Source organism: Mauremys reevesii, linkage group 18 (genome assembly GCF_016161935.1).
Source record: "Mauremys reevesii isolate NIE-2019 linkage group 18, ASM1616193v1, whole genome shotgun sequence".
NCBI classification, from domain to species: domain Eukaryota; kingdom Metazoa; phylum Chordata; order Testudines; family Geoemydidae; genus Mauremys; species Mauremys reevesii.
Genome location: NC_052640.1, coordinates 6374424 through 6402345, shown reverse-complemented (window position 1 = coordinate 6402345; position 27922 = coordinate 6374424). Strand labels below are relative to the sequence as shown.

The following is a 27922-nucleotide window of genomic DNA, read 5'->3' as shown; positions in this document are numbered from 1 at the left end:
ACCGTTACCCGCGGAGCATGTTCTGCCCCGGGACAGTCAATGAGCTGTGACGAGAGGGCAGCTGGGCTCTGGGGTAAGGGCCGCTGCCCCTGGGGGAGGGATACTGTTATAACGGCCTCTGCCCCCGGGGGGTACTGGGTAACGTCACCTCCCCCAGGGGGGTGGGGCACTGGGGTAACAGCGCCTGCCCCAGGGGGCACTGGGGTAATGGCCTCTGCCCCCGGGGGTACTGGGTAATGTCACCTCCCCCAGGGGGGTGGGGTACTGGGGTAATGGCCCCAGAGGGGGATATTGGGGTAACGGCCGCTGCCCCCGGGGGTACTGGGTAACTTCACCTCCCCCAGGGGGGTGGGGTACTGGGGTAACAGCGCCTGCACTGAGAAGGGAGAGATACTGGGGTAACAGCACCCGTGGGGGGAAGGGTTGTTACTGCAATCTCTATCTTAGGGCTGGTCTATACTTAAATATGTTGCCACAATGGCCACGTCAGCTAAGAGTGTGAGCGAAATCGCAGCCGGAGCTACATAGTTATGGCTGGCAAAAAATTGTAGACACAGGGGGCTGGTCCCTGCTACAAAGGTAGGTCAGGGCTGTAAAAATGTCACTGCTTATGTTGTGTAATTAAGGTGACCTAAACCCCACTCTCACCATCACTAGGTCGACTGAAGAACTTCTAGTGTAGAAATACACAGTTATACTAGAGAAACATTCTTTTGTTTGGAGAATTGGTATAAGCTATACCACCAAATTAATTACAATAACTCCTCACTGAACGGTGTAGTTATGTTCCTGAAAAATGCAACTTTAAGTGAAATGATGTTAAGCAAATCCAATTTCCCCATAAGAATTAATGTAAATGGGGGGGGGTTAGGTTCCAGGGAAATTTGTTTCACCAGACAAAAGACCACACACACAGTATAAGTTTTAAACAATTTAATACTGTACACAGCAATGACAATTGTGAAGCTTGGTTGTGGTGGTGAAGTCAGAGGGTGGAAGAGGGTGGGATATTTCCCAGGGAATGCCTTGCTGCTAAATGATGGACTAGCACTTGTCTGAGCCCTCAAGGGTTAACACGTTGTTAATGTAGCCTCACGCTCTACAAGGCAGCACAAATGGAGGGAGGGGAGACAGCATGGCAGACAGAGAGACACACCCTGTGTGTGTGAGAGCGATGCGCATTGCCCCTTTAAGTTTGCTGACCCCACTCTAAGTACATTGCCTTTTTAAGTAGATCAGCAAGTTGAGACAGCAGCTGCTATCAGCAAGCTCCCTCCATCCTGAGCCCTGTTGTGTCCCCCCCTGCTCTATGAAGATGGGGTGAGCAGGGGGCAGGAGCAGGGGGGAGGGGGTGTTAGGATATAGATATTCAGTCCTGTCTGCAAAGACCTATACTTTAAGAATGTAGGTGTATTCTTATCACTAAGCTAGTTATAGAGGTATACAAGAAAATCAAAATCACTCTGTCCTTATGATAACTGTCCTTACACCTCCTGTCAACTGTCTGTAACTGACCATCTTGATTATCACTACAAAAGTTTTTTTCCTGCTGATGACAGGTCATCATAATTAATTAGCCTCTTAGAGCGGATATGGCATCTTCTCTGTGTGTGTGTGTGTGTGTATATATATATATATATATATATATACACACACACACACTCTTAGATGTTCCATTCTATGCATCCAATGAAGTGGGCTATAGCCCACGAAAGCTTATGCTCAAATAAATTTGTTAGTCTCTAAGGTGCCACAAGTACTCCTGTTCTTTTTACGGATCCAGACTAACACGGCTGCTACTCTGAAACCTGTTTGTGTAAGGGCCTTCTCTTACTGTGGCAGTCTGGGGCCCTGTTCTTAGGTTAAGGCCTTCAGCTAAGTAGCAGAGGCAGCCATACACTGGGAAGTGGTCACATCCTTACATTCCAAACTAGTCACATTGAAATACGGTGCTATTGGGCTGTTAGGAATACAATTCTGTCCTGATATTCCTATCAGCTCCAGAGAAAGGGAAGAGTCTAAAAGATGTAAAAGGAAACTTAGTTTGATATCATCCTGTCTGGCAAGAACTCACTTATCAATAGCTGGGACGTGAAATCCTCATTTCTGTATTGTTCTATCATTGTAGTCTCCACTTCCCTATTGTTTGTATAATCTCTGTCTGGTTCTGTGATTGTTTCTGTCTGCTGTATAATTAATTTTGTTGGGTGTAAACCAATTAAGGTGGTGGGATATAATTAGTTAAATAATCATTACAATATGTTAGGATTGGTTAGTAAAATGATTGGTTAAGGTATAGCTAAGCAGAACTCAAGTTTTACTATATAGTCTGCAGACAATCAGGAAGTAAGGGGGGAATGGGAAGGGGGAACTGGAATCATGTTTCACTAAGGGGTGGGGAATGGGAACAGGGACACAGGCAAGGCTCTGTGGTGTCAGAGCTAGGAAGGAAACTGGAATCATGCTTGCTGGAAGTTCACCCCAGTAAACATCAAATTGTTTGCACCTTTGGACCTTGGATATTATTGTTCTCTGTCCATGCAAGGAGGACCAGGGAAGTGAGAGGGTGAAGGAATAAGCCCCTAGCAAGGGGGACACCCTGACATTAGCCTCCCTCCTCCCCCACCCCACACAGCAAGCAGGAGGCTCCCAGAAGCTGCTCCAAGGCAGGGGGCAGGAGCAGCATATGGCAGTGTGGGGAGGGACACCTAAACTGCTTGGCAATTGATAGCCTGCTGGGTGGCTGCCCCACAGGAAACTTAGGGAGCGGGGAGTTGATAGGGGGGCTAACATCCACCCTGGTTCCAAGCCCCCACCAGCTAGCTCCAATGGGCTGCTCTTTCTGTAAGCAATGGACAAAGCAGGCAGCTGTCAAACAACTAAGGAAGCATTGTGCAACTTTAAACGAGCATGTTCTCTAATTGATTAGCAACGTAACAATGAAACAACGTTAAGCGGGATGACTTTAAGAGAGGAGTTACTGTATTGCCGGTATAAACTGTGTCTGCACAAGAACAGTTATACCAGCAAACCCATTTCAATGAAGACAAGGTCTTGTTAACATTTAAAAAAAAAAATCACACCCCAAGTGCCAGTCATGCTGCTATGCCTTATTTTATTACTGGTATAAGTCTCTAGCCCTTATAGAGTTAAAGTTTTGCATTAGAGTATGAGTTGATAAAGCTGGGTATGCGTTGCATTTCAGTAAATGTTGGAGATGGAACTAAAAGCCTTGTAGTGTGTTACCTCTAGCATTGCTGATAATGTGGAAAAAGCTGTTTTTAGCAGTGGCCTTGTGATCCATAAATAATAAATCTGTCTGTGATTGGCAAGTTCCAGCCATAGACTCAGAGAAATGTAGGGCTGGAAAGGACATCAAGAGGTCATCTAGTCCATCCCCCCTGCACTGAGGTAGGACCAAGTAAACCTAGATCATCCCTGACAGGTGTTTGGCTAACCTGTTCTTAAAAAGCTCCAATGATCTGGATTCCACAACCTCCCTTGTAAGCCTACTCCAGGGCTTAACTATCCTTATAGTTAGAAAATGTTTCCCAATACCTAACCTACATTTCCATTGCTGGAGGTTAACTTCATTGGACATGGAGAACAATTGAGCACCATCCTCTTTAAACCAGTTCTCAGACTTATCAGGTCTCCCCTCAGTCTTCTTTTCTGAAGATTAAACGTCATTTTTTTAACCTTTCCTCATAGGGCAGGTATCTGGAGGAGGTGAGTGGTTCCAGCTGAGAGCGTTGCCTAGATTCCCAAATGTCCCATCTTAACTTGCTTAGAGGAGGGCCCCCCTTGTGCCAAATAACTTACATGTGACTATAAGCCTCAGTTGCATATGACCCCTCATTTTCTGTCCCTGTCAGCCAGGTCTCCCTCTGCTAGGGTCTTCAGTTGTGGGAGCCTAAAGTTAGGCACCTAAACAGAGGTGGCTGAGTTAGCAAGCAGCACAATTCCTGTTGGATTAAGGGCCTAACATTAGCCTCCATGTTTGAAAACACTGGCACTAGCTCTTAACTGAACCTTTCATTCTGACATGCCATTAATGAAAACCATCAGAAACTGCTTCCTTGAGACAAGCATTGCGGAGTGCTGAAGATGCTACAGGCTAGTGATACTCAGACAGTGGTTCAGGAGCCAAATTAGCGATCAGCCGTACCCAAAAGAGCCAGGGTAGTGTGAATTCATTGTTTCATTTACTATTTTTATATATATAAAATTCTCACAGCAGAGTGACTGACCAAGTATGATTTTATCAACTACAATTGCTTAACAACATAGTAAAAGCATCTAGATTGGTTAATAATTAAATTACAGTGTTTTAATTTGTGCTGCAAAGAGCTGCAGGAGACACATTGAAGAGCAACTTGCGGCTCTTGAGCCTCAGTCTGAATATCACTGTTCTAGGCCTTTTGACAACTCCTTCTACTCAAGCATGGTTCTTTGCACCCCTCTCCACCCAGTCCCTCTCTCAGCTGGCCAGGCAGTAACCATACCTCTTTAGTCTTGCTGTCCGGGTTCGTTACCGCCCCAAAGCTTATCAAGTAAAAATACACCAGGACAGCATGTTTTACAATCCTGCTGTATTCTAGAGTGAATTTCCTGACAAGTGGGAATTGTTTTCATGGCACAGTTTCCCTTTGCAATAGCAGAAGCTTTGGCACAATCCATGGTGAATGTTTAGCCATTGACCAACAACTTTCAAACCTCCCCTACACCAGGTAGACAAGATGACCCAGATATAACCGATGGGGAAATGCCTTTGAGAGCGTACAAATCTGTCAAGATACCGTGTTAGCTGTACTAAGTTAATAGTTATTTGTATGGCAGTAGTGCAGAGAGGCCCTGATCACTGCTCCATTGTGCCAGGCATTGTACACATACAGCACCTGCCCCAGTGTTTAAATCCACATCGGAGACTCTGTTTTCACTGGAATTTAAAATATGTATAATATGTAAACATTTCTATTAAAGTTATGTTTTGCAAATTGTTTTTTGAGCATTGGCCTGCTAAACCCAGGGTTGAGAGTTCAATCGTCGAGGGGGCCATTTGGGGATTGGTCCTGCTTTGAGCAGGGGGTTGGACTAGATGATCTCCTGAGGTCCCTTCCAACCCTAATAATCTATGATTCTAAATAGACCTGAGTAGCCATTTGAATGTAAATCCACTGTACATTTTAGAAGCTTCACTGCCACCTCTTGACACTCCAAAACATATCTTCCTTGAATGACAAGTAAATCTCAGACAGCCTTTTTACATTGCAAATAAATAGGTTCTAGAACACATGTTGTTTGGGGCCCCAGCAACCCAAATGGAAATTTTCTTACCCAATCACTTCCTTTCTAGTAGAATAATCCCACACAATCCATAATAGATGGGCTCTTTCCCTGTGCGATTTGGAGGTACAGGGATGTGGCCAGGGCTCTGGGAACATCACACATCACTCCCAGTCACTAGAAAAGTTCTTCTATTTATCTATTTCTTTTTGATTTTTAAATAAGGGCCCCTGCACAGTCTCTGAGAAATAGCAAGAATGCAAGACAAAAGGTGACGAGAATAACCATTTATTAAAGGAGATACAGTACACTCAATTCTTCAAATTAATACTGATTTCCCTGCTTTTGTTCCTATTACTATAATACATTCGTTACCCCAAATTTAAAATGATTACAGATTTACTTTATATCATGTGCCAGATACTTGGTTGATAATCTTGAGAAAAATACATCAAAGGCTTATATACAGTTATATAAAAGAGTAAACCCTATACTGTATATTGTACAGGTAGCAGGGAAGATGCAGTATAGTTTCAGTCCTTTTTACATATGCTAGAAGACATTCAAAAGAAGATGATTTAAACCATCTGAATAAATTATTTAGGGGCCGATGGGTCCACCCTGGCTCATGTTGAGTGTTTTCTTACTATATGAGCAGCCCCTCTAAAACTAAATTTAACTGTCCATGTAATAAGGTACATCTCAACATTAGAACAAGTGACATAAGCTAGACCACATTGTGTTCTGATGGTTTAGATTTCTTCATTCCTTGTTATGTTTTTGCTTATAAGAAAATCCACAATTATTAATGTTGAATTTTCCATGTTACATTCATCTGAAAATAAAATAAAAACCAGGGAAACTGTATCGTGAAATAGTTAGCATAAATGCGTAGTTTCCTATAGACTTTACTGAAAACCTGCTAGAGGATACAAGTGTGCTGGAAGATTTTTTTCACAGGAAACACATTAATAAAAATCTCCCAATACTGAGGTGGTTTTATATTTTTAAGTCAACAAATGAAGTAGTCATGTTGTACTGTTTATCCCATAAACAGGTCCTGTGATGACTTGTAATATAATTTAAAAACGTGAATGAGAAGACATGTTTTTTCCAAAATATAATTTTTAATATATATATGTATATATACACACACTCTATAGGAGCTGAAATAATGCAAAAAAATGGATGTCACGTAAATGGCAGTAAGTGTGCACAGCATACAGGTTTTTAAAAATTCCCCATAGTAGCTTATGTTTTCTTACCTGCTTCATGATTTTATAAATTTCATACTGTAGTCCAATGGAAAGAAAGGCACTACGTATATATGTAGTGCACAGAGCTCATGTTTTTTGATCAAGAGCACAGTAAAACAGTTAACAAGTAGATGAAAATAAGGATGAAATATTTCAACTCATTCCAGTGTCAAAAGCTTAAAAAAAATCTAAATATACAAATGCAGCCTTAAAATGTCTTAGTGCAAATATGAAAATTAACAGCATAATTTTAAGGTATTTAAATAAGCTATAACATAACTATAATACTTTGTTCCTATAAATTTTTCCTATAGATAAATTTAATGGCATAGGGGACATTTCTTGTTAGAAATTGTTCATACCCAGAAGTTGGGAATAAATGACAAAAAGTAATTATTAAATAATTTATTTATACTTCACTTTAGTTTATTAAGGGGGAGAATAAGATCTTTATGAATGGAAGTTCAAAATATCTATAGGTTTGAAACCGAGGATGCGTGTGTCAAGAATCACTGTCCCTTTTCCTGATGTCTGTACACACAAATGCTGGTGGGGTAAACTGTCCAATTAGTGCATACAAATAAAGTTTGTTTTCCTGGCCTTGTATTGCATTAGTAGGTCTCGTCGTCATTACAATTGGTTGTCCAGTGCCCGAACACCTCACAGATATCACAATAGGGGCGCTCTTCTTTTCTGCTGCCATGATAAGTCGAATGAGGAGGGTCATCTGATGCCTGTGCCTGAGTTGGACAGTCTTCAGTTTCATGGAGATCAAAGCAGTCGCAAATATCACAGAAGAGGCGAGGTTTTTTCTTTGACTGATTTTCATCCTCGCTGCAAGAGCAAAATTGGTATAGGTTAGGCTGGATATTCTCTTAAAGGAGAACAAACCCAAAAGACATTATTATAAACTTCCACCAAAAAACCCACTTTTTTTAAAATAAAAGTTTATAACATCCAATACTGTTAAAACCAAGGCATATATCGGTGGATCACAAGCAGTGAAGAGAATCATTGGAGGGGATGGGGGGGGGAAAGGCAGCAAAGCTTCTGGATTTCCCCTATAGCTCTGCAGTTGCTCAGATTCCTCACATGGTGATAATACCCACTCTAGCCATTAAACAAATTATTCATTACATTTTTTAAATCTACACAAATACACATCCACTATTTCAAAGGCATTTGTATGAACTGGTAAACATAGTTTCTTTTTTCCTTGATACAGGGGATACACCACCACCATTATTTAAAAAAACCGCTGAGCTCTGGACTGTTTCCTACACATTTGCACTCAGATACCAGCTTCTAGGAGTAGAGAGCGTTTTCCTAATTTGTAGAGGGCCAGGGTCACTGTTGGGAATTGATAACTAGGACATGCAGAGGAGCTGCAGAGAAACAGCTTGTGCTACCAGCTAGAAGTTAGAGATGGACCAGAAAAAGTCTGGATCCAGCCACCCCACAGATTTGGGCAAGTCATGTTTGCACTTCATGGCTCAGGTCTCTCTCTGTCGGCAGTCAGGCTGACCTGCTGCAGCTGCACAGGCTGACAGAAGTGATTTATAGTGGAATCAGCACAACATAAACCAAACACCTTTTCCTTTAATATTAATACCTGTCATAATTGTTTATCTCCTCATTGCCATTGAGAGCTGCTTCAGACATCATTTCCACCTTCAACTTTAATTCTTCATTTTTCCTTTGAAGATCCACTATTACTGAATTCAGGAAGTCAATCTGGGAGATTTAGAACAAAGAGTAACATATTTAGAACAAAAAACATTCTGAAGCTTTAGGATTACACTTCTACAGAAAACATCAGCAAAAACTAGACTGCATTGCCAATATGCAGCACAGAAAGGAGCTGTTAGCTTTTACCATTAAAACAGTCACGCTACGAAAAATACATTAAGGGATGGAGGGCTTTCAAACCAAGAAAATATTTCAAGCATCTCTGAGTCGTGTGAATTCTGACCAGCAACTAACAATGGTTCACCCAACAGCTGGCCAGTCTGAAACACGATGGTGGGTCTCAGCTTAGTTTCCAGTGGATAAGTGACCACATCGCAGAACTATTACCACATCAGGAGTTCTTGCTGACAGCTTCAGCAGTGTCCCAAAGGGCTTGTCCCTAGATCAGTCCCCTCCAGAAGGTGTCTTAAATGTATTGGTAGGGACAGGGGAGCAGCTCAAGGGAAGCCTGCACTACATAGGCCTGTGCTGTATCTGTTCAGTGGCTAAAACAGAACATCAGTTTCCCGTGTTGTCCCTCAGAATCTGAGGAGAAGACTGAGGCAAGGAACAAATTCACCATTGACAATCCAGGAAAAAAATGTAAACTGGATCAGAACATGGCACTCCGCTCTACATTTGATAATCTCACTGTGGATTGAAGCAAGGATGTCTTTGACCATAAACATAATGGAAACATGAATGGTATTTGTTTCTCCATTCTCACCCACCAAACCACCCAACATGTCCCTATTCACCCCTTCATTAAATGGAACTGTACATTATCTCCTAATTATGTAACAGCGTGAGAGACTAATGCTGTATCTATTAGCGTTCATCTGTGCCCAGACCAATAAACTGAGGACAGGGGGACAGCTACTCAGACAATGTTACAATCATTCCTTTAATGTATTTTTATGAAGAAATTTAAAGATTTTGATAAGAATTATGCAGCTTGGCTGCATATAGTGTATCAAAATCTCATCTTTTTCTCTGAACCTGACTTATCAGTGAGGTACCATGGGTATAACAGGTGAATGGGCCCTAAAGGGGCAATGGAATAATACAGGGCATGCATTATCTCTGAACTTGGGCCTCCTAAAGGTAGTCTGAACCTCCAGACCAGATTGCAGACATTTACAGCATTCTGATAAAAGACCATATGAGTTTTTCCATAGCTGAATAGAAAGCAGCTAAGTGAGCTAAGCAACACACAGCAAATTAATGCAGCGAATAAAAAAGCGTAGAAAGCAGAAACAAACCATATGCTGATTGGAGGAAAATGTTGCCAGCAACGGATGAAAGCAAGGGACACGAGAAAAAAACAGAAAAAGAAACCAGAAGTTAGAATGTTAATGACACTGCTTCTAATCTATACACACACTATGTTACTAGGAAACAGATTGGTATTCCCCATTCCAGGACTTTAACTTGTAACCAAATAAACATAGAATCATAGAAGATTAGGGTTGGAAGAGACCTCAGGAGATCATCTAGTCCAACCCTGTGCTCAAAGCAGGACCAACACCAACTAAATCATCCCAGCCAGGGCTTTGTCAATCTGGGCCTTAAAAACTTTTAAGGATGGAGATTCCACCATCTCCCTAGGTAACTAATTCCAGTGCTTCACCACCCTCCTAATGAAATAGTTTTCCCTAATATCCAACCTAGATCTCCCCCACTTCAACTTGAGACCACTGCTCCTTGTTCTGTCATCTGCCACCACTGAGAACAACCTAGCTCCATCCTCTTTGGAACCCCCCTTCAGGTAGTCGAAGGCTGCTATCAAATCCCCCCTCACTCTTCTCTTCTGCAGACTAAACAAGCCCAGTTCCCTCAGCCTCTCCTTGTAAGTCATGTGCCCCAGCCCCCTGATCATTTTTGTTGCCCTCCACTGGACTCTCTCCAATTTGTCCACATTCTTTCTGTATTGGGGGGGCCAAAACTGGATGCAGTACTCCAGATGTGGCCTCACCAGTGCTGAATAGAGAAATAATCACTTCCCTCAATCTGCTGGCAATGCTCCTCCTAATGCAGCCCAATATGCCATTAGCCTTCTTGGCAACAAGGGCACACTGCTGACTCATATCCAGCTTCTTGTCCACTAGGGTGACCAGACAGCAAATGTGAAAAATTGGGATGGGGTGGGGGTGGGGGGTAATAGAAGCTATGACAGACCCAGGCCAGTGGGGTACAGGAGTCTGGTAGAGGGCAAATATACTGGTCACTGGATGAGCAGTTTTCTGTTCCCTGAGTGACCAGAGCAGGGGCTGCACTAGAGTAATCAGGAACCTGCTAGAACCAGTTAAGGCAGACAGGCTGATTAGAACACCTGCAGCCTATCAAGGCAGGCTAATCAAGGCACCTGGGTTTAAAAAGGAGCTCACTCCAGTCAGGTGAGGAGGAGCCAGAGGAGAAGAAGTGCGTGTGAGGAGCTGGGAGCAAGAGGCGCAAGGAGCTGAGAGTGAGAGGGTGTGCTGCTGGAGGACTAAGGAATACAAGTGTTATCAGACACCAGGAGGAAGGTCCTGTGGTGAGGATAAAGAAGGTGTTTGGAGGAGGCCATGGGGAAGTAGCCCAGGGAGTTGTAGCTGTCATGCAGCTGTTACAGGAGGCACTATAGACAGCTGCAATCCACAGGGCCCTGGGCTGGAACCCGGAGTAGAGGGTGGGCCCGGGTTCCCCCCAACTCCTGATCAGGCACAGGAGGAGTTGACCCAGACTGTGGGGAAGATCACTGAGCTGAGCAAAATCTGCCAATAAGCGCAGGACCCACCAGAGTAGAGGAGGAACTTTGTCACAGAGCCTATATAAGAAAAAGATCCCAAAATTGGGACTGTCCCTATAAAATCAGGACATCTAGTCACCCTATTGTCCACTGTAATCCCCAGGTCCTTTTCTGCAGAACTGCTGCTTAGCCAGTCGTTCCCTAGCCTGTACCAGTGCATGGGATTCTTCCGTCCTAAGTGCAGGACTCTGCACTTGTCCTTGTTGAACCTCATCAGATTTCTTTTGGTCCAATCTTCCAATTTGTCTAGGTCTCTCTGGATGCTATCTGTACCCTCCAGCATATCTCCCTCGCTCCCCAGCTTAATATCCTCAAACTTGCTGAGGGTGCAATCCATCCCATCATACAGATCATTAAATAAAGATGTTGAACAAAACCAGCCCCAGGACCGACCCCTGGGGCACTCCTCTTGATATTGGCTGCCAACTAGACATTGAGCCATTGATCACTACCCATTGAGCCCGACAATCTAGCCAGCTTTGTATCCACCTTATAATCCATTCATCGAATCCATACTTTTTTAACTTGCTGGCAAGAATACTGTGGGAGACCATATCAAAAGCTTTGCTAAAGTCAAGATATATCACGTCCACTGCTTTCCCCATATCCACAGAGCCAGTTATCTCATCATAGAAGGCAATCAGGTTGGTCAGGCATGACTTGCCCTTGGTGAATCCATGTTGACTGTTCCTGATCACCTTCCTCTCCTCCAAGTGCTTCCAAAACTGAGTTGAGGCTGTAGTTCCCCGGGTTCTCCTTCTTCCCTTTTTAAAAGATGGGCACTATATTTGCCTTTTTCAATTGTCTGGGACCTCTCCTGATCGCCATGAGTTTTCAAAGATAATGGCCAATGGCTCTGAAATCACATCAGCCAATTCCCTCAGCACCCTTGGATGCATTAGATCTGGTTCCATGGACTTGTGCATGTTACATATTACATTCTACTCATCTTTAAACAGGTGAAACTGTTTCATGGTTATGCACGCTATTTTTTGTTTCCTGCAGCATCTATCCTCATGGATGGTAAACTGGATAGCATGTTAAGTAGCATAAATAACTTTACAGATTCTTGAGCTAAAGTAATAATAATCGTATCATTTGTGTATGTTTTTCATAAGCCTTTTACCAAGAATATTCTATTATACCTGAGCAATTCCCCTGGCCCCCCAAGTTTGAGTGAAATTCTGCAGTTAGGTTAATGAAGCAAAGACCAATGTTTTCAACTGCATGAGCCTGAAGATAGGTACCTGCTTTTCTGAGGTAGCAAGCATCACAATTCTCATTGGATTAAAGGCTTAGCTTTAGCACCTAGGATTGAAAATTCTGGCCTTAGCTTTTAACTGACTCTTTTAATCTGACATGCCATTAATGTGGCCCATCAGAAACAGCTTCCTTGATCAACTGGGTGTACTCAATAAGCAACAACCCTTCTGACAGCTTCTCCCACCCAGCCATGTCCCTTCCCACCAGTTCTTCTCAGCTGGCTGGTCAGTTGCTGTGGCCTGTGACCAGCCAGCTGGTCCGGACTCTCTCTGGGGCCCCCTACTTACCATAAAGTATCCTGTTCTGCCTCTACCCTCTTGCCCTGGTTCCTTCCTGGCTACACATCCCCAAGGCCACTTCCACAGCTGCCACACCCCTCTAGGGTGACCAGATGTCCTGATTTTATAGGGACAGTCCCAATTTTGGGGTCTTTTTCTTATATAGGCTTCTATTACACCCTACCCCCATCCCGATTTTTCAAACTTGCTGTCTGGTAGCCCTACACACCTCCATTATCCTCTTCCCTCTGCCATTCATATTCTCCTTCATCTACTCTGTGAATCAGGAATGAAGGGGTTACAAATCAATCCCTTACAACACTATTTAGATAGGATCTAGTAAGCTATCTTTGGGAAGACATTTTACTCAAGCCCAGGCTGGTAAAGGTATGTTACTACTATAGAGTGCGGAAATTTCAGATCCAATACCTGGCTCTCTTTTGCTTTTTCTTCTTGGAGTGGATTAGTAGCAGTGTCACCTTTTAAAGAAAAAAGCAAGATGTAAAAATCCTGCAACCTTATTATGAAATATACAACAACAAACCATATAAGTTCTCTACCCTCTGGAATAACCTCATGTCCATATATTTCTAAACCAGTCAGTAGAAGCCATCAGTAAAGTGACTTACGTTGATATATCTGACATTTAGCACTGGTATGTTATACAGAAGTACTTTCAATATAATAAATTACATGTTCAAGTGATATACAAGCAATAACTAACCCTTACAAATTCCCTATGAGGCAAATATTCTCTCCATTTTACAGATGGAGAAACTGTAAGTGACTTGGAAAAAGGTAGAGGGAGTCCACACAAAATCTGGGATTAGAACTCACAAGGTCCTGGCTCCCAGTCCTGTGCTAAAACCAGGTCTGATTTCTTTTCCTGGTGTGAGAGAACAGGTTTCCAGGAGTCATAATAGACTTCATTAAGAAATGCTCTTTTGCACAGGAAAGATGTACCATTTATAGGGATAGGAATTTTAAATGGATTCACAGAGATATTTCAGGCCAAATTCATCACTGATGTAAGTGGGAGCAACTAGTGACATCAATAACGTTATCAGATTTTAATTTAGTCCCATTTCCTTCATTCAAAGTCTTACACTTGACTATTGAACAATGGTAGAGCCATCTCAGTAGATGAAGTTCAACATACTAAGATCTCTGCTAATGGTCTGGTTTACAGTACGCAATATTGATTAGTTTAACAGCAAGATACGACAATGCTCAAGTCACCCCAAGTGGGAGCTCTGATACAGTAAACGGACAGTCTGCGTGTTACCTGAGGAGCTAGTGATTGAAGAAGGCTGTCTCTTGTTCTCTTTGAGTTTCTGCTCCAGGTTCTTCACCTTTTGCTCAAGTTTCAACTTATCGGACTCCAGTGACTGAACTACTGACTGCAACGTTTTTGCAGAAGCATTTTCTCCACGGAGCACTGTGATCTGCAATAATTAATTGGGAATGCTTAGGCAGTTTGGAGTAAAACCAAAAGCAATGAGGGAATGTTATTATAGTAGAATAAATGCTAGATTACCACCAAAGAGATAAGCCAGTAAACATATGACAAAACACAAAAAACAATGTTTGTAGCCTACTTTGATTTGAAAAAAAGTAAAGACAGAAATAGCAACAAGCTCTTCAAAAGTGAGTGCTCAAAGCATGATTTTATATCCCTATTTAGACACCTACGTAAACAAGTGGCCTAATTTTCAGAAGTGCTGAGAGCACCCACAACTCCTAAGGAAGCCAGTGGATGCTGAGCTCCTCTGAATATCAGCCACCTATTTGGACACCGAAGGAATGATTTAGAAGGTCAACTTTAGGGAGCAGTTTTGGAAAAATCTGTATGTTCCAGAAGTCATTAATAAAATGTTTTAAAAAAGCCAATGACACCTTACAGTTTGACTACTATGGTTCTAAAAAGATACCTCATTTCTGAGTTTTTCCAGTTCTTCATCTTTCTCTGTGATCAAGGCACTAGTAACACTGATGGATTTCTGTAAAGAAGCTCTCTCTTCATCTATTTCTTTTTTTAATACGGATTCTCTAAAAGAAAGTCAAAGAGTTCCAGAAATCATCTGAAGAGTTGTTCAGTTAACATTGCTTAAATCAACCAAGAAAATTAGGTTTCATAGTTAATTTAAAATATTAGACTATCATTAGAAAATTTTCTTAAAAGCATGTTTCGGTTCTATATTTCACTGAGATTTTATATTTGCAAAATCATTTTGGATTTTACTACTGTGGAAACAAAGCAAAAAGTTTACCTACGTAGATACATGCCAGAATCTGCATATCATCGCATCCATTTGAATTTAAAGAAAAAAGTTAATAGATTGGGGAGATATAGAATCAAAAAAACGTGTTGCACAGAATGATCCATAAAAACCTAACTTCAGAGTTGTGTTACTTCTTGGAATAACTATTAACAAGCAACAAAAAGTACATGCAAAGCTCATTATATAATTGTCATGCAAAGCATGGATGATGGTGGAAATATCAGCTGGTCCTCACTTATTTCAGTAATGTCATGTTCTCCGTAGAGATATATTTTGAGAACTATTGGGCCTTAACAATAGTTACTGTCTTAGCAGAAGTCCATTTAGAATTTGTTCTTTTACTACACAGAAGTAGACTTTTTAAACCCCAACATGGCAAACTGCACAGTTAATAAATGAATAGGCTGTCTAAAAAGCACTCCATTCCTATTTGTTTTCATGTGTTGAGTAAATGACATAAAAAGTAGTCCAATGGGTTAGCAGGTGGTGCAAAATGATACCATCTGGGCACCATATTTAACATCAACCCCACAGTGGTGAGGCCTCAGAGCATAACCAATTGAGCATGTGGATTGAACATTGAGGAAATAGTTTATCGTCTCAATAGCAAGGGAAAAGAGAGTGCCAATAACAACAGACCAGAAAAGGAATAACATCCCAAAATGTTGAGGGATATGATAAAGTCTTGTATCATAACATTCATAAGTGTCCCAATGAGTTCATGTACCCACATAATGAGAACTTGTGCTCTGAGGGCTACTGCTGCAAAAATACCTTTTAGTTTTGAAAGTAACAGAGTTGCATGACAAACCATGATTTTCAAAATTGAGTGCTCAGAGTTAGACTCTTACACCCAACATTTAAGCACCTAGAAAAGTGGCCTGATTTTCAAAAGCAAGGATGCTCCATCAGCTTCCACTGATCCCCTTCAACAGGAACTGATAGGAGCACCACACTTTTGAAAATCAGACCACTTTTCTAGCTGTCTAAATATGGAATTAGGAGCCTAACATTAGGCACCTCCATTTTGAAAATCATGGCCATCTTTTCCAAGTTCTTAACTGTCTTTTTTATATATATACACACTTCTGAGAAAACTGACCACTTAATTTAGCTGGAGGAGTACTTAAGTTTTAATCATGAAGGAGCAGATTCTTCAAGAAGATTGAATGTCATAATGATTGTCAGCCAAGTAATCAAATTAAACTAAAATATATTAAGACTATCCAAGTGATCAATATTACAGTATATCCTTACAGAACAATGCACACTAGATAACTGATAGGCCCAAGTTGGGAGATTTTTAATATCTACAGTTAGTGAGACCCGTGATATCCAGCCCATGACATACAATACTGTCAGTGACTCAGGATTAATAGAAAACTCAAGCAACAATGACAGTACAAGTAATTCTTCCATTGTTAAGATTATGCTTATACTCATGAATGGAAGCAGTAAGTGGAGAATCTGGGGTTTATGGAGAGTGATGTACACACCTCACAACATTCAGGTTCCTGTTTTTACAATGAAAGTAAATATCATGGAAACACAAAATTGAAGTGTTGAGTAAAGAATCTCTCCTACTAATACAAACCTAGGCTTTCATTAACAAAAAGCATTTAATGAGTCTCTGGTCAAGTGCTTTCACTGGCACTGATTCAGCAAAGCTCTTAAGCCTGTGCTTAACTTTAAGCATTGGAGCAATGTCATGGGTTTTCAATGGGATTACTCACTGCTCTAAATTAAACAGATGCTTAAATGCTTTGCTGAACTGGGGATGCTGTGCAGAGTGGTGAGACCGGATAGACAAAGCAAGGTCTGCAGAGAAACCCCCACTTTTTTTTGGGAGTAGCTGGAGGGGGCTGATGACACATTGGTTGCGGGGGAAGTTCCATGCATAGAGCCCAGACCACACAGTACACTTGGAAGAAGGGAAAATATGTTGTGGAGTTACTGCACCCAAACCCTTCATGTACAGGGACCCAGTACCATGGGGTTTGTCTTCCCTCAGAAGGCAGTTGTGGAAGGGAAGATGGGAGCCCTCGGGGACTTGAATCAAAATATTGTCCAACATTTCAACTTTGTCAAATCTTTATCTCCAAGTGTCACACAAATGTTTTGTATAAAAATCAGTAAAGGACTAGATGGCTGACCATTTTTTAATATTGGTAAAAGGGGGAGATACAATGTGGGCACTGGGGAGGTCTGATAATTAAAGGAGGGCAAATTACACTGTACTTCGAGGGGGAGAGATTGCATGCATTTATAACTACTATATGTGTGTGTGTATAACTCTATATATTATACAAACACAAAGGAGAAAGAAGAGGGGAGCAGAATGAAGGAGAGAGAACAAGAGGAGGAGAGAAAGATCCCTTTCATGTACCATTGCCTTATCATTTAGAAGGCAGTGTCTTTAGGAAGAAAATCTTGACGTGCCATGGACCCACTCAGGTATTCTAAAAAGTGCAAAAAGGAAAACCTACAAGTACTGTAGGTGTGTTTCTTTAAGCAGTGTTTTCACTTAGGCCTGAATCACATTCACCTATCAGCATCACCAGATAATCCACTCATCTGATATTCTAATCTTCAATATCATCTGCAGTATGAGGTAGTATTAGGGTGAGTTAAACTTGAAGGATGCATGTTGAGTTGGAATTAGCTTTATATAATGACTTACAAGAGAAAGCAGCTGGAAAATACTCATGATCATCTCGTAATAAGATGGGTGCTGTTATTCAAAATTCATCCCTTCATACCACAAATGCCTATTTACTAACAAGTCTCCAATAGTTTAGGTAGCACACAGATGTTGGATTGTATTAGTTTTACACAACAATTCCAAGTGCTGTAAAGAAAACACCTGTATAAGAAGTTAAATTACACTCTGTGCAGAGTATATAAAAGTCATGTGAGATATGGATTCCTTTTCACATCAAAGTACCCAGATTCTTCCCTTACTACAAAAATAAGAAATTCCAATAATGAAGCAAGTACCTTAAAGTGTTACTGGGCAAGCTTTAAAAATGCAAGATAACAAGAACCACGTTAGAAACATGAGAGAGAAATGCAAAATACAGTAAAGAAGAACTAAATTTGCACTGACTTTTTTTGTTGTAAAAAATAGAAATATATATACTGCTGAGTATTTTACAAAACAAAAGCAAGACACTGAGGGACAAAGGCAGCCAAAAATATGTACAACAACTTTACTAAAAAAAATAAATTATTTATTGTAACGTGGATAGACTTTCTTGAGTCTTACCATTAAAGACACACAGATATAGCAAAGGAAGCAAGGGTAGGAAAGGGAAGAGAGAGGAGTGAAATGAGTATTGATAAATAGCGCAAGCTCAAAGACAGTAAGACAGTTAGCAATCCACAATGAATCTAATGAGCTGAAGTAACAGAGAATCCTCTCTCAGTTTCAGATTCATAAATATCAACCATTTGTCATTCCTGACTGGAATATTTCATAGTCCATTGATACTAAAAGGAATTCCTGTGGGTGAAGGAAGGTGGGGAATCTGCTGCTAGCTGGACGTTTGGCCAAATTAAAATAAAAGATGTCTCAGCTTCTGCATCCTGAAAGTCTAAGGAAGGCAGGGGGGGACAGAGAGAGTGAGTGAGTGAGTGTGTGTGAGAGAGAGAGAGAGAGAATATGGATGAGGAAAGACATTTTTTATTTAATTAGGCATGGTTAGCCTAACTCCTATATTTTTTTAAACATAAAATTAATGTCACGTTTCAGCAAATTTTAGCATGAATGTCTGTTAGCCTGTTTGAATCAGGCTGACTTGTTCTAGTGTAGGGGTTCTCAAACTGGGGGTCATGAGGTTATTACATGGGGGGTCACAAGCTGTCAGCCTCCACCCCAAACCCTGCTTTGCCTCCAGCATTTATAATATTGTTAAATATATAAAAAAGTGTTTTTAATTTATATGGGGAGGCGGGTTGCACTCAGAGGCTTGCTATGTGAAAGGGGTCACCAGTACAAAAGTTTGAGAACCACTGTTCTAGTGCTTATTTTGGCCTTCATATCACAGTCTATTTCATAAAACAGAATAATCATGTTTGTCAAATATGCCATTAAAACACTGGTGTTGCATATAGACTTTTAGGACAAGTGACTGAAGGTATATAAGGATGGACAAATCTGGCAATCATTGTACAAGTGTCAGTGTTTATCTCTGGCAGCTGCCATACAGAGAGTATCCACAAATGTAAAAATGCATCATTAAATGTCTATCTGAGGGAATGATTTATTTTTTACTGTAATGGACGTAATGATATTGTCCTTGCTTGTGAAGCTTTGCAAAAAAAAAAAGAGTCTAAATGTAACTGTAGCTTTAAATAGTTTTACATTTTATGGTTCCTGGTCGAGGTCAAGCTCAAAGAAGCCAACACACCCTACACACCTTCTCATTTCTTCTATATCAGACATTCTGGAGCAGATCCCCAGCTGGGGTAAATTGTCACAGTTTGATTGACTCCTGCTGAGCTATGACAATTTACACTAGCTGAGAGTCTGCCCCCTCTATATTTTCAGGTTCTCTCTTCTCATTCCCAGCCCTTTATTAAAAAACATACTTAAACTAGAGTATGTATCTAGATTGGGGGTTCTCAAACTTCATTGCACCGCGACCCCCTTCTGACAACAAAAATTACTACATGACCCCAGGAGCGGGGACTGAAGCCCGAGTCTGCCTGATTCCCACTGCCCCAGGAGGGGGAGTCAGAGCCAAAGCCCGAGCCCCGCTGCCCTGGGCAGGGAAGGGGTCAAAGCTGAAGCCCAAGGGCTTCAGTCCCAACCAGGGGGCCTGTAACCTGAGCCCCGTCGCCCAACGCTGAATCCGTCAGGCTTCGGCCCTGAGTCCCACCAAGTCCAAGTCAGCCCTGGCAACCCCATTAAAATGGGGTTGTGACCCACTTTGGGGTCCCGACCGACAGTTTGAGAACTGCTGATCTAGATGCTGGGTGATCCTAGTAACAGGATGTGTTAAGGTCTCAGTGTTCTATGATACTCTATGATCTTGCATCTGTGCATTATTATAATGATCAGATCCATAGCTTTTACTTGTGTAATATACCGTGTACATACTGTTCTTTGGAAAAGTGCAAAATGTAATAGAGCATGGCACATCCAAAGGAAATCAAGTTGTTAGGGAACAAAAATGGGGTCAACGCATTAAACGGATAACTAAGAACCTTTGCATGACTATTAAGATGACATCTGATACCTGCCACTAAAAATTACCCCCCCCAAATATGTAATTTTACTGTTTTATTTGGTAGAGTTCAGCTTAATGATCCCTTTATTAGCCAAAGGAATCAGTTTTGTGAAGAGCAGGATCCTTCCCCAAGCATCATACAATTTCTCCAAGACAAATCTACAGTTTTTCCTACATACAGCTCACACGATGGTACCTGTCCAACTGAGCTTTCCAGTTTTCCTTTACAAACACTACATTAAGTGGGACCAGAGTAAAGTTTGTACTTTGGGAGCATTCACTGGAGGAGTCCCAGCAACCCAGAACAATCTCATAATATGTAAAAACAGTGGTGAAAGAAATGGGGGTTGCCTTATGTGCATTTGTCAGATGTGTAAGTGATCTAATACTTCAGCAAAGATTAAAAATATCACTAAACTATTTGGCTACTGAAATTAGGAGAATTTAGCATCAGTAAAAGGTAGGAGACAGTTAACTGAATAACAGAAGCTCGTAAATACTAGATTAAGTTCTGCTGAATGTGTCCTAATATTAAGCCAATTACATTTTCACCCAACTTTTAGTGTGGAAAATAGTAAAAATATTGTTTGCAAGTATTTTTAGTATTCCATATGCAAAATTATTTCAATGCCAAATTGTGCAACAGTCCCAGTACATTTCACTACTGGAGAATAGGAAGAAAGAACCATATTTTTCTGTACTACTAGCTTTGTATTACATTTTGTTATGGTTTCCATAGAACTGTATACTTGAACACACACACGCACACCTGGGAAAGCTTACCTCTTTTTCATCTCTAACAACTGGTTATTAAGTACAGATCTCTCCTCTTCCAGCTAAAACACAAACATCAAAAGCGAGAATTTAGTGAATACACCAAGAATCAAATGGTTTCTTCAATTTAACATATCCTAGTTTCCCCACATTTGCAGAGGCTACTGAAACATGGAACATTTTTGGCAAAGTAATTAGTTTTCTCCAGAGTCAACATAAATGTAATCACAGATTGTTCAATGAACAGGGATGTTAGCTAGCACTTGTAGGTATAATCAGGACTCATTGCACAGAAAACTGCCTCTACAGATTCCAGTGACCTGGGTCAATGAGTACAAATAGGCTAAACTAGTTTGCAAGAGTTCAGGCACCTTGATACCAATACATCATCTACTCCACCAATGATGGCTGATATAAACTGGCAACCCATCATCCAAACATAGTATCAGGAAAAACTTAACATAAACAAGGTGTGAAAGCAATGATCAACAGAGAAGGTACAAGGATTAAATGAGACCTTATTAGAAAGATAGCAAGTAGGTCATTTTCAGGCTGATGAAATTCTTCTTCATTTCAGTGAGCCCTTGTTTTATACCAAATAATCATTATTCAATGTGCAGTGCAGGCCAGATGTGGAATACCATCAAATTAAATTACTCCTGGGAATGCCAGTGGCACATAAGGGTGTCCAAAGAGATTGTGCACATTGGGCTTCCAGAGCAAAGTAAATTATAGTGGGAGTGAAGATCTGTCATCCCCAGGTCTGAGGATAAGTTCAGGTCACAAGGATGTGAATTTTCATTGCCCATCCTCTAATACTGTAAGGCTCCCTGCTTTAGGACTGGTTGTTCTCTTATTGCTGGGGTACAACATTACATGACTTTGTTCATGTACTCATTTGAACGGCAGTAGAACCAAGAGAGAGAACTAAGGCTACTGAATTATCTAAAGGCTTAGAAGATAACAAAATCTCCTTCTATAGGAGACTGATCATATGGCCAGCATTTGTGCAAGACCCTGTTACATGACCTCAATAGCAGGGAGCTTTGGATTATATGCCATCATATTCCTGCGAGCATGTTGGAAGTTAAAAATAGCAATTTCACTGACAGAACAAAGCACACCCCTGCTTCTGAGGATTTGTTGTCTGCCTCCTAAACACAAGCAGGCTATATTGCCTCCTTGAATTCTGTGCTTCTGTAGAAGCTAGTGGGGAAGTGGTGAAATTCTGAAGGGAGAAGGGTTTAATTTAAAAGTCCTGAAAGAAACAGTGTCCTTAAAAAGATACATATTTAACCAGGGCTCACATAAGTAGGGCACCACGTACATAGGTATCACATGGAATCCACCTCCTCCCATTGTCCTCCTATGTCCAGAAGCTCAGCTCTCTCTAAGACCACCATTCACCCAGCTAGTCACTTTTCTCTGAGATATTTTTAAAAATCTCTTGCCCTCTTCTGTATTCTTCCCTCATCCTCAGATAAGACACTCATGAATCACACCCCTTTGGCTGCCTCTTCTTGGAGTAATCAACCTGCTTTCCTTCATCAGTAGGCATTGTTTGCAGCTCCCAACAGGCCACCTGTGCAGCATTAACCTTGCACCAACAAGCAACACAGTCCAGCATCCAGTTGCTTGGGTTCCTTCTGGGATGGCCTAATTTTTCAGTGCTTAACTCCTTTTGCGCTCTACTCTCTTCAGACTTTGAAAGTCCCTGCATACCACCTTGCCCCCAGCCATGGTCATAATGCCCCAAAAATGTGCACCCTTTCCCCAAGTCACACTGTCACCTTGCTGTCAGCTCAGCTGCCTTTTGAACAGTTCCATAGGTGCAGAAGTTTCCCTTGCTCCTGTCTAGCTTTGCAAATTCCACAGCATTTACGACAGGATGGAAACAGAAAAGAAAACATCAGTGAAGTTGTGGGTTTCAAATCAAGAAGGGAACTTAAGCCTCCCTCTTCGTTACCTGCCTGGGGATGGTGAGCCAATGCAGTCTGCTGTATGGACCAAGTCACAAGGAGCAGCTTGTTGGTAGAAAGGGAGACGAAAAGATTATTGTGGAGAATATTAGGGTATGTTTTAGGTTGATATTATTTTAGGTACCAAGTGTGTGAAAGGTAAAATATGTGGGAGGAAGTGAGATAGGGTTTTGAATCTCAGGGACTCTGAGGGCCCACTGTGTTGCCAGCATCACTCCGGAATCTTCATTTGAAAGTCAGCAGTTGGCGGAGGACTGTTGGAGAGTGAGTGTGGAGACTGGTCAGTGGGAGGTGGGGTTGTCTGGGCTTGCTGAAATTGCTAAGAAGGGTCCCTCCTGGAACTTTTCCATCAGGGCTGACAGATCCAGAATGCCAAGAAGACAGTGGTGAGACCACACAGGAAGCACACTGGAGTCCATGGCTTACAAACAGGAAGCCTGAACTGAAGTATGAAATAAGACATTCTGGAGCTTGAAAAGGACAGTGGGCACATCCAGCTGTTCAATACAGAGTTCAAGCATAGATTTTAATTGTAAATAATACATTACAACTTTGTTAATTCAGTCTGGAGTGGAGCTGTGGTGACTGGGGATTTCTGCAGTGGCCTTTGAGGAGCATCTACCATCCCTGTCAGGGACTTCCTGCTCCCGGGGACAATGTTCTTGTAACAGGGAAGCAGAGGGAGGAGTACCCTGAGGTAAAATTTCCAAATGAGAAGCTTGGTGGTGGCAGCAGGTGTCTGAGGCCAGGGTCATGACAGGTGCCCTTTCTTCCTCCTACTCAGAGATAATTCTCTTTCCAATAATCTGCTCCACTGCACATTTTTTAAGAAGTTGGTCTCAAGCAGACACCACCTACCTTACTGAGCAGAGTTAAAGAGCGGTAGATAAGCTGAGCTAACAGATCTTTCCACAATTTCTCCACTGAAGTTAAAGCTCATGTGTTGGTCTGAAGCTTGAGAACACCAACATAAAAAAACATTGCAAGCCAGAAAAGCTCCCCAAGCTCAGTATTTATCTGACTGGGAATCCTTTAGCTAATTACAAATAGCTAATTATTTATGGATCGATATAGATGAAACCCCCTCAGTGTCTGCAGCATAAGCCACTTTAACCTTTAGATGTCAGGATAAATCATTCATGACACTATATTCATTAATTTTGCAAAATGTGTCATGTGTCCACAGATTCACTAACCCAGTTGACTAACACTCTTGCTAGAATTTATATGGTTACCATAGTGACTGCTCAAAATACTTGCAACATATGCTTGATACCTGTCTTACTGTATTTTAAAAAGGCACAAAAAAATCAAAGAGCAAAAAATTGCTACATTTTAGTTCTTTCCTTATTTTTCTAATAATAGCCACTGTACGAAGAGGCAGACTGGGTCTATGGCCAACTCTACGTGAAACCTGTTTCTCCTGGTTAAGATGGAATTTTACTTTGTACTCTAAAGTGTCCCCAATGTAGCAATGCTCTATATTAAAATTCCTTCTCCATGGATTCACCTTACAATGTCACTCACTCTGAGGGCTTTCCTACACCTTCTGCTTGGGCCCCATATGGACTGAAAGGATAGGAGGTCTTATCCTGACATGCTCGTTCAGTTAAAAACATTCTCACTCCAAGCTGAGCAGCATCCAGCCCCTTACAGGGGCTCTGGAGCAGTTTCACTATTACCTCCATAGAGAGAGAAATGCAGAGACCTGCACTATGAAATCCTGAAAGAAGACCTACATGCTAGCATCACTGTCCCAGTAATGGTACATTTACCCAAGTGATAGTAAAAGGGAGAAGGTGATGGGATTCGGTGGGATTGTGTTAGCACAAGGCAGAGTTTTATGAGCTAGAATCCTCACAGAAGGCAAGCTGACTTCACAGCCATTTCATTATGAGAATCAGATGTGTCTAAGTCTGTTCTCATAGCTCTGAGAGGTGCTCAGGAGTGGTGTGCAAAGGACTATTTTTAAGGGAAGGATATTGGTTCTTTTATCTCACTGAAGGCTTGCTATTAGTTTATGAACCTCTAGACTTCATTCTAAACAGCCAAACTCCATCCGAAGCAAGAAACAGATAAAAGTTTTGCTAAGCAGAGGTCTTGCACATTATACAACCTTGAGCTAACCAAAACTGAGCTGAGAGGAGCTGTATTGAACAGTTATGTGGCACTACAATCTGCATTTTCAATTCACATTTGCTTCTTTGTACCACAGCAGGATTACCCCCTGAGGTCATTTCCCTAGTATTCTAATAGGCACTGTGAATTACATGGTTTGCAGCAATGTGGACTGACTAGCAGATGGAGCAAACCCAGCAGCCAGCATTTCAGTATTTCAAGGGCTCAGATTATTACTAAGATTCCTTCCTCACCAAGGAGGATTTCATGTGATATGAATGGCTACAGTAAGCATTTAAGCTGTTTCCCCTCCAAGCCTTTGGAGGACTCCTTGATACTAGACTCTTGGGGCAAATCCTGCCCTCCACTCATGGGAAGAGAGCCCTGGATGCAATGGAACTGGTACATTTACACTGTGCAGGATGGTAGGATTAGACGAGCCTGGCAGGAGGTCCATTCCTCTGTGCAACAACAAAGAACAGCTCCACAAGGGCTTCTGGCTGTCAAAGCGCATGTCTGTTTGGGGGGGGAACTGGGAGTCGGGCAGGCTGGGGAGAGCCAAGGCTGGCAGATCCATAGCTAGGTGATCCAGACAGCTATTATCCCTTGGGAAGATAGTCCAGGAGCTGCATGGGCTACTCCAGCGTTCTCCCTCGGACCTCCCAAAGCCTGGTTACTTGGAGCATGCACTGAAGGCCAGGTTTGATTCAATGGATAGCCCTGCTGCCAAGGAAGCCTTTTCCAGTTGTGGTTGGTCTGAAGAAAGGAGCTGGCTGCCCCCAAAGGCTCGGACATAATTTAAAAGGGACAAAAAAGGCTCCCATTGGTTGTGTAAGAAGACAGCATCCTATTATCACACCACTACTCAGGAGGAGGGTGAGAGCCTGCAAGCCAGGGACATTCCTCAGTCATCTTTCAAAGCACTTTGTAGAGTGAAGGATTCCATGCACTATTCCTGTCACAGCACCCAGGAGTTAGAAACTGCTCAGGCTTCAGCTCTCAGAGGTGCTTTGGGGAAAGTCTGCCCCCTCAAATCTTGGTGGAGCATGAGGTTCTGCAGCAGGGCTGGAAGGGAGACTTCCAGTAAAGCTTGAAATCAGAGAACACATTAAGTGCTGTCACAAAGGCACACGCTGTGTGCAATGACGATGTGTGTCTGACAGTGGCTCACATACTGCTCTTAGCCTTATTTTTTACATTGCACATCACGTCCTAGAATGAGACACTACGGTCAGAGGACACAGTGTCATAGTTCAAATGCAAACTTTGAAAAAAATCATTTGAATGGTATACTTCAGGAAGAGGTTCTTAACATAACCAGAATTATTCTGTGTGAGATCTAGAGTTTCAATTAAGCCACTTAACATTTAAGTTCTAAATCTTTATTTGCAAGTACCAATGTAATAAGCTCCATCCACAATAAATGTATTTTAACATATACAAGGCGTAGAGCTTTACAGACTTTACACTGCCACCAGAAAACCTTATACCAACTCCAATCCTCTAATATCCACCATTTATACACAATACAGAAGCACACACATATGCACATTTCCACTACCATTTTCATAGAGTTCAGTAAAGGGATTTTGAACAGTATTCTCCAAACCACCTTAAAATATTCTCTCTGGAACGATGGGTTTTTAAAAACTACAGTTTCTATTAATATAGGGGGGAAAGGATGTGAAAAGTGAGTTGTTTGGAAAATAAAAATACTCCCACTAGAGTGTCTCTTTAGTAGACCCTTGGATATGGAGTTGGCTATAGCACATTTCATTCACACTTACCTGAAGCCTTCAAATAGACATCTCTCTTGCAAAGATTCTTTATGGGTCATACCACCCTCCACCATCCTATGAGTCTAACCTTCTAATGGAGGTGATTTGCAAATGTATTTAAACACTTCTGAAATGAACTATCCCTTTAAATCACAAACATGCATTACAGGGTCACACAGGCATCCATGAAAATAGTATGGATTATTTTAAACCATCAAACTGCAGCATCCTCTAAGCACCGAACAGTAAGTGTTTAGCCACCCTACCTTCTGATGAGTTGTGACTTCGTCCCTGCTTCTGCCCAGCTCCTCGGCAAGTTTAATGTTCTCTTCTTGCAGGGCTGTGAGCTGCTGGGACTTCTGAGCAGCCGCCAGTCTCAGCGCTTCTCTGCAAGGACAGGGAGTGCATGGTTACCATAGGAACAAGACAGGCAAGAAAAGACTGTGGGAGAGAATCTGCTTCACAGCTTGGAAAAATACATCTAAGTCACGTGTCTAATAGGATCTATAATAAAGGTGACAATCTACACCTTAAATGCACATTGATAGTGTTAACTCTGAAAAAGAGAGCATTGGGAGCACAACACACAATTACTGCCTTTTCCTTTAAATGCATCTGATACCACTGCAAGGGAAAGTCTATTCAGCGTCCTATTACCAGTTGTACATGGCTCCAAGAGTTTAAAAACCCTCGGATCTAAAAATATGCTAATTTGTGGTATTAAATTTTGTTTGAAGTATGGTGCAGTATTTGTTTGAAGTATGTTATTTATGTTTGAAGAGACAGTCAGGTAGTTCTAACATCCCACCCCCATGTACAGGCACATAAACACATCCACAGAGTTTTTAACCAAATCTAATACAAACAGAAATGTTTATGAAATTAAAATTATCAAGGAAACCACATTTGTTCAGATTTAAATATTCTAAGGAAAGGCTTGCAACCCAAACACTGAAGAACAGATGAAGTCAGGCGAGCCAAAACGTAAAGATGACTAGTCTATTTTCGTTGTCCTTACAGTGAAATGCACAAAATAAACAAACACCAATAGCAAAAAAAAAACAAATTAGGATTTTCAAGTTTCGTTAATCCATGTTGCTGTTGATAAAATTGGATTTTTTTTAGAATTATTTTTAACTGATGTATTTAAAACAAAATGAA

General features: G+C 41.5%; 1 protein-coding gene and 1 long non-coding RNA gene across 17 annotated transcripts in view; one reads left to right on the top strand and one right to left on the bottom strand.

Moving 5' to 3' along the window:
- The first annotated feature begins 1 nt into the window (after position 1).
- On the top strand, positions 2–27922 carry LOC120386144. The gene is made up of 3 exons (XR_005589552.1): positions 2–73; positions 26931–27006; positions 27100–27922. It is a non-coding gene; the product is annotated as an uncharacterized LOC120386144 (long non-coding RNA).
- Positions 5559–27922, bottom strand: part of CLIP1 (CAP-Gly domain containing linker protein 1) — a 113102-nt gene continuing 90738 nt past the window's right edge. For 10 of the 16 annotated variants that reach the window (XM_039505067.1, XM_039505077.1, XM_039505075.1 and 7 more), the window contains 8 exons: positions 27028–27148; positions 20896–20948; positions 14531–14648; positions 13885–14044; positions 13029–13078; positions 9533–9538; positions 8155–8276; positions 5559–7376 (listed from right to left, as the gene is read on the bottom strand). In XM_039505067.1, the coding sequence (XP_039361001.1) occupies positions 7154–7376; positions 8155–8276; positions 9533–9538; positions 13029–13078; positions 13885–14044; positions 14531–14648; positions 20896–20948; positions 27028–27148 (853 nt within the window). In that variant the 3' untranslated portion in view covers positions 5559–7153. Of the gene's footprint in view, positions 7377–8154; positions 8277–9532; positions 9539–13028; positions 13079–13884; positions 14045–14530; positions 14649–20895; positions 20949–27027; positions 27149–27922 lie in introns of those variants that run through there. The other 6 variants (XM_039505072.1, XM_039505078.1, XM_039505079.1 and 3 more) reach the window with 2 other exon arrangements.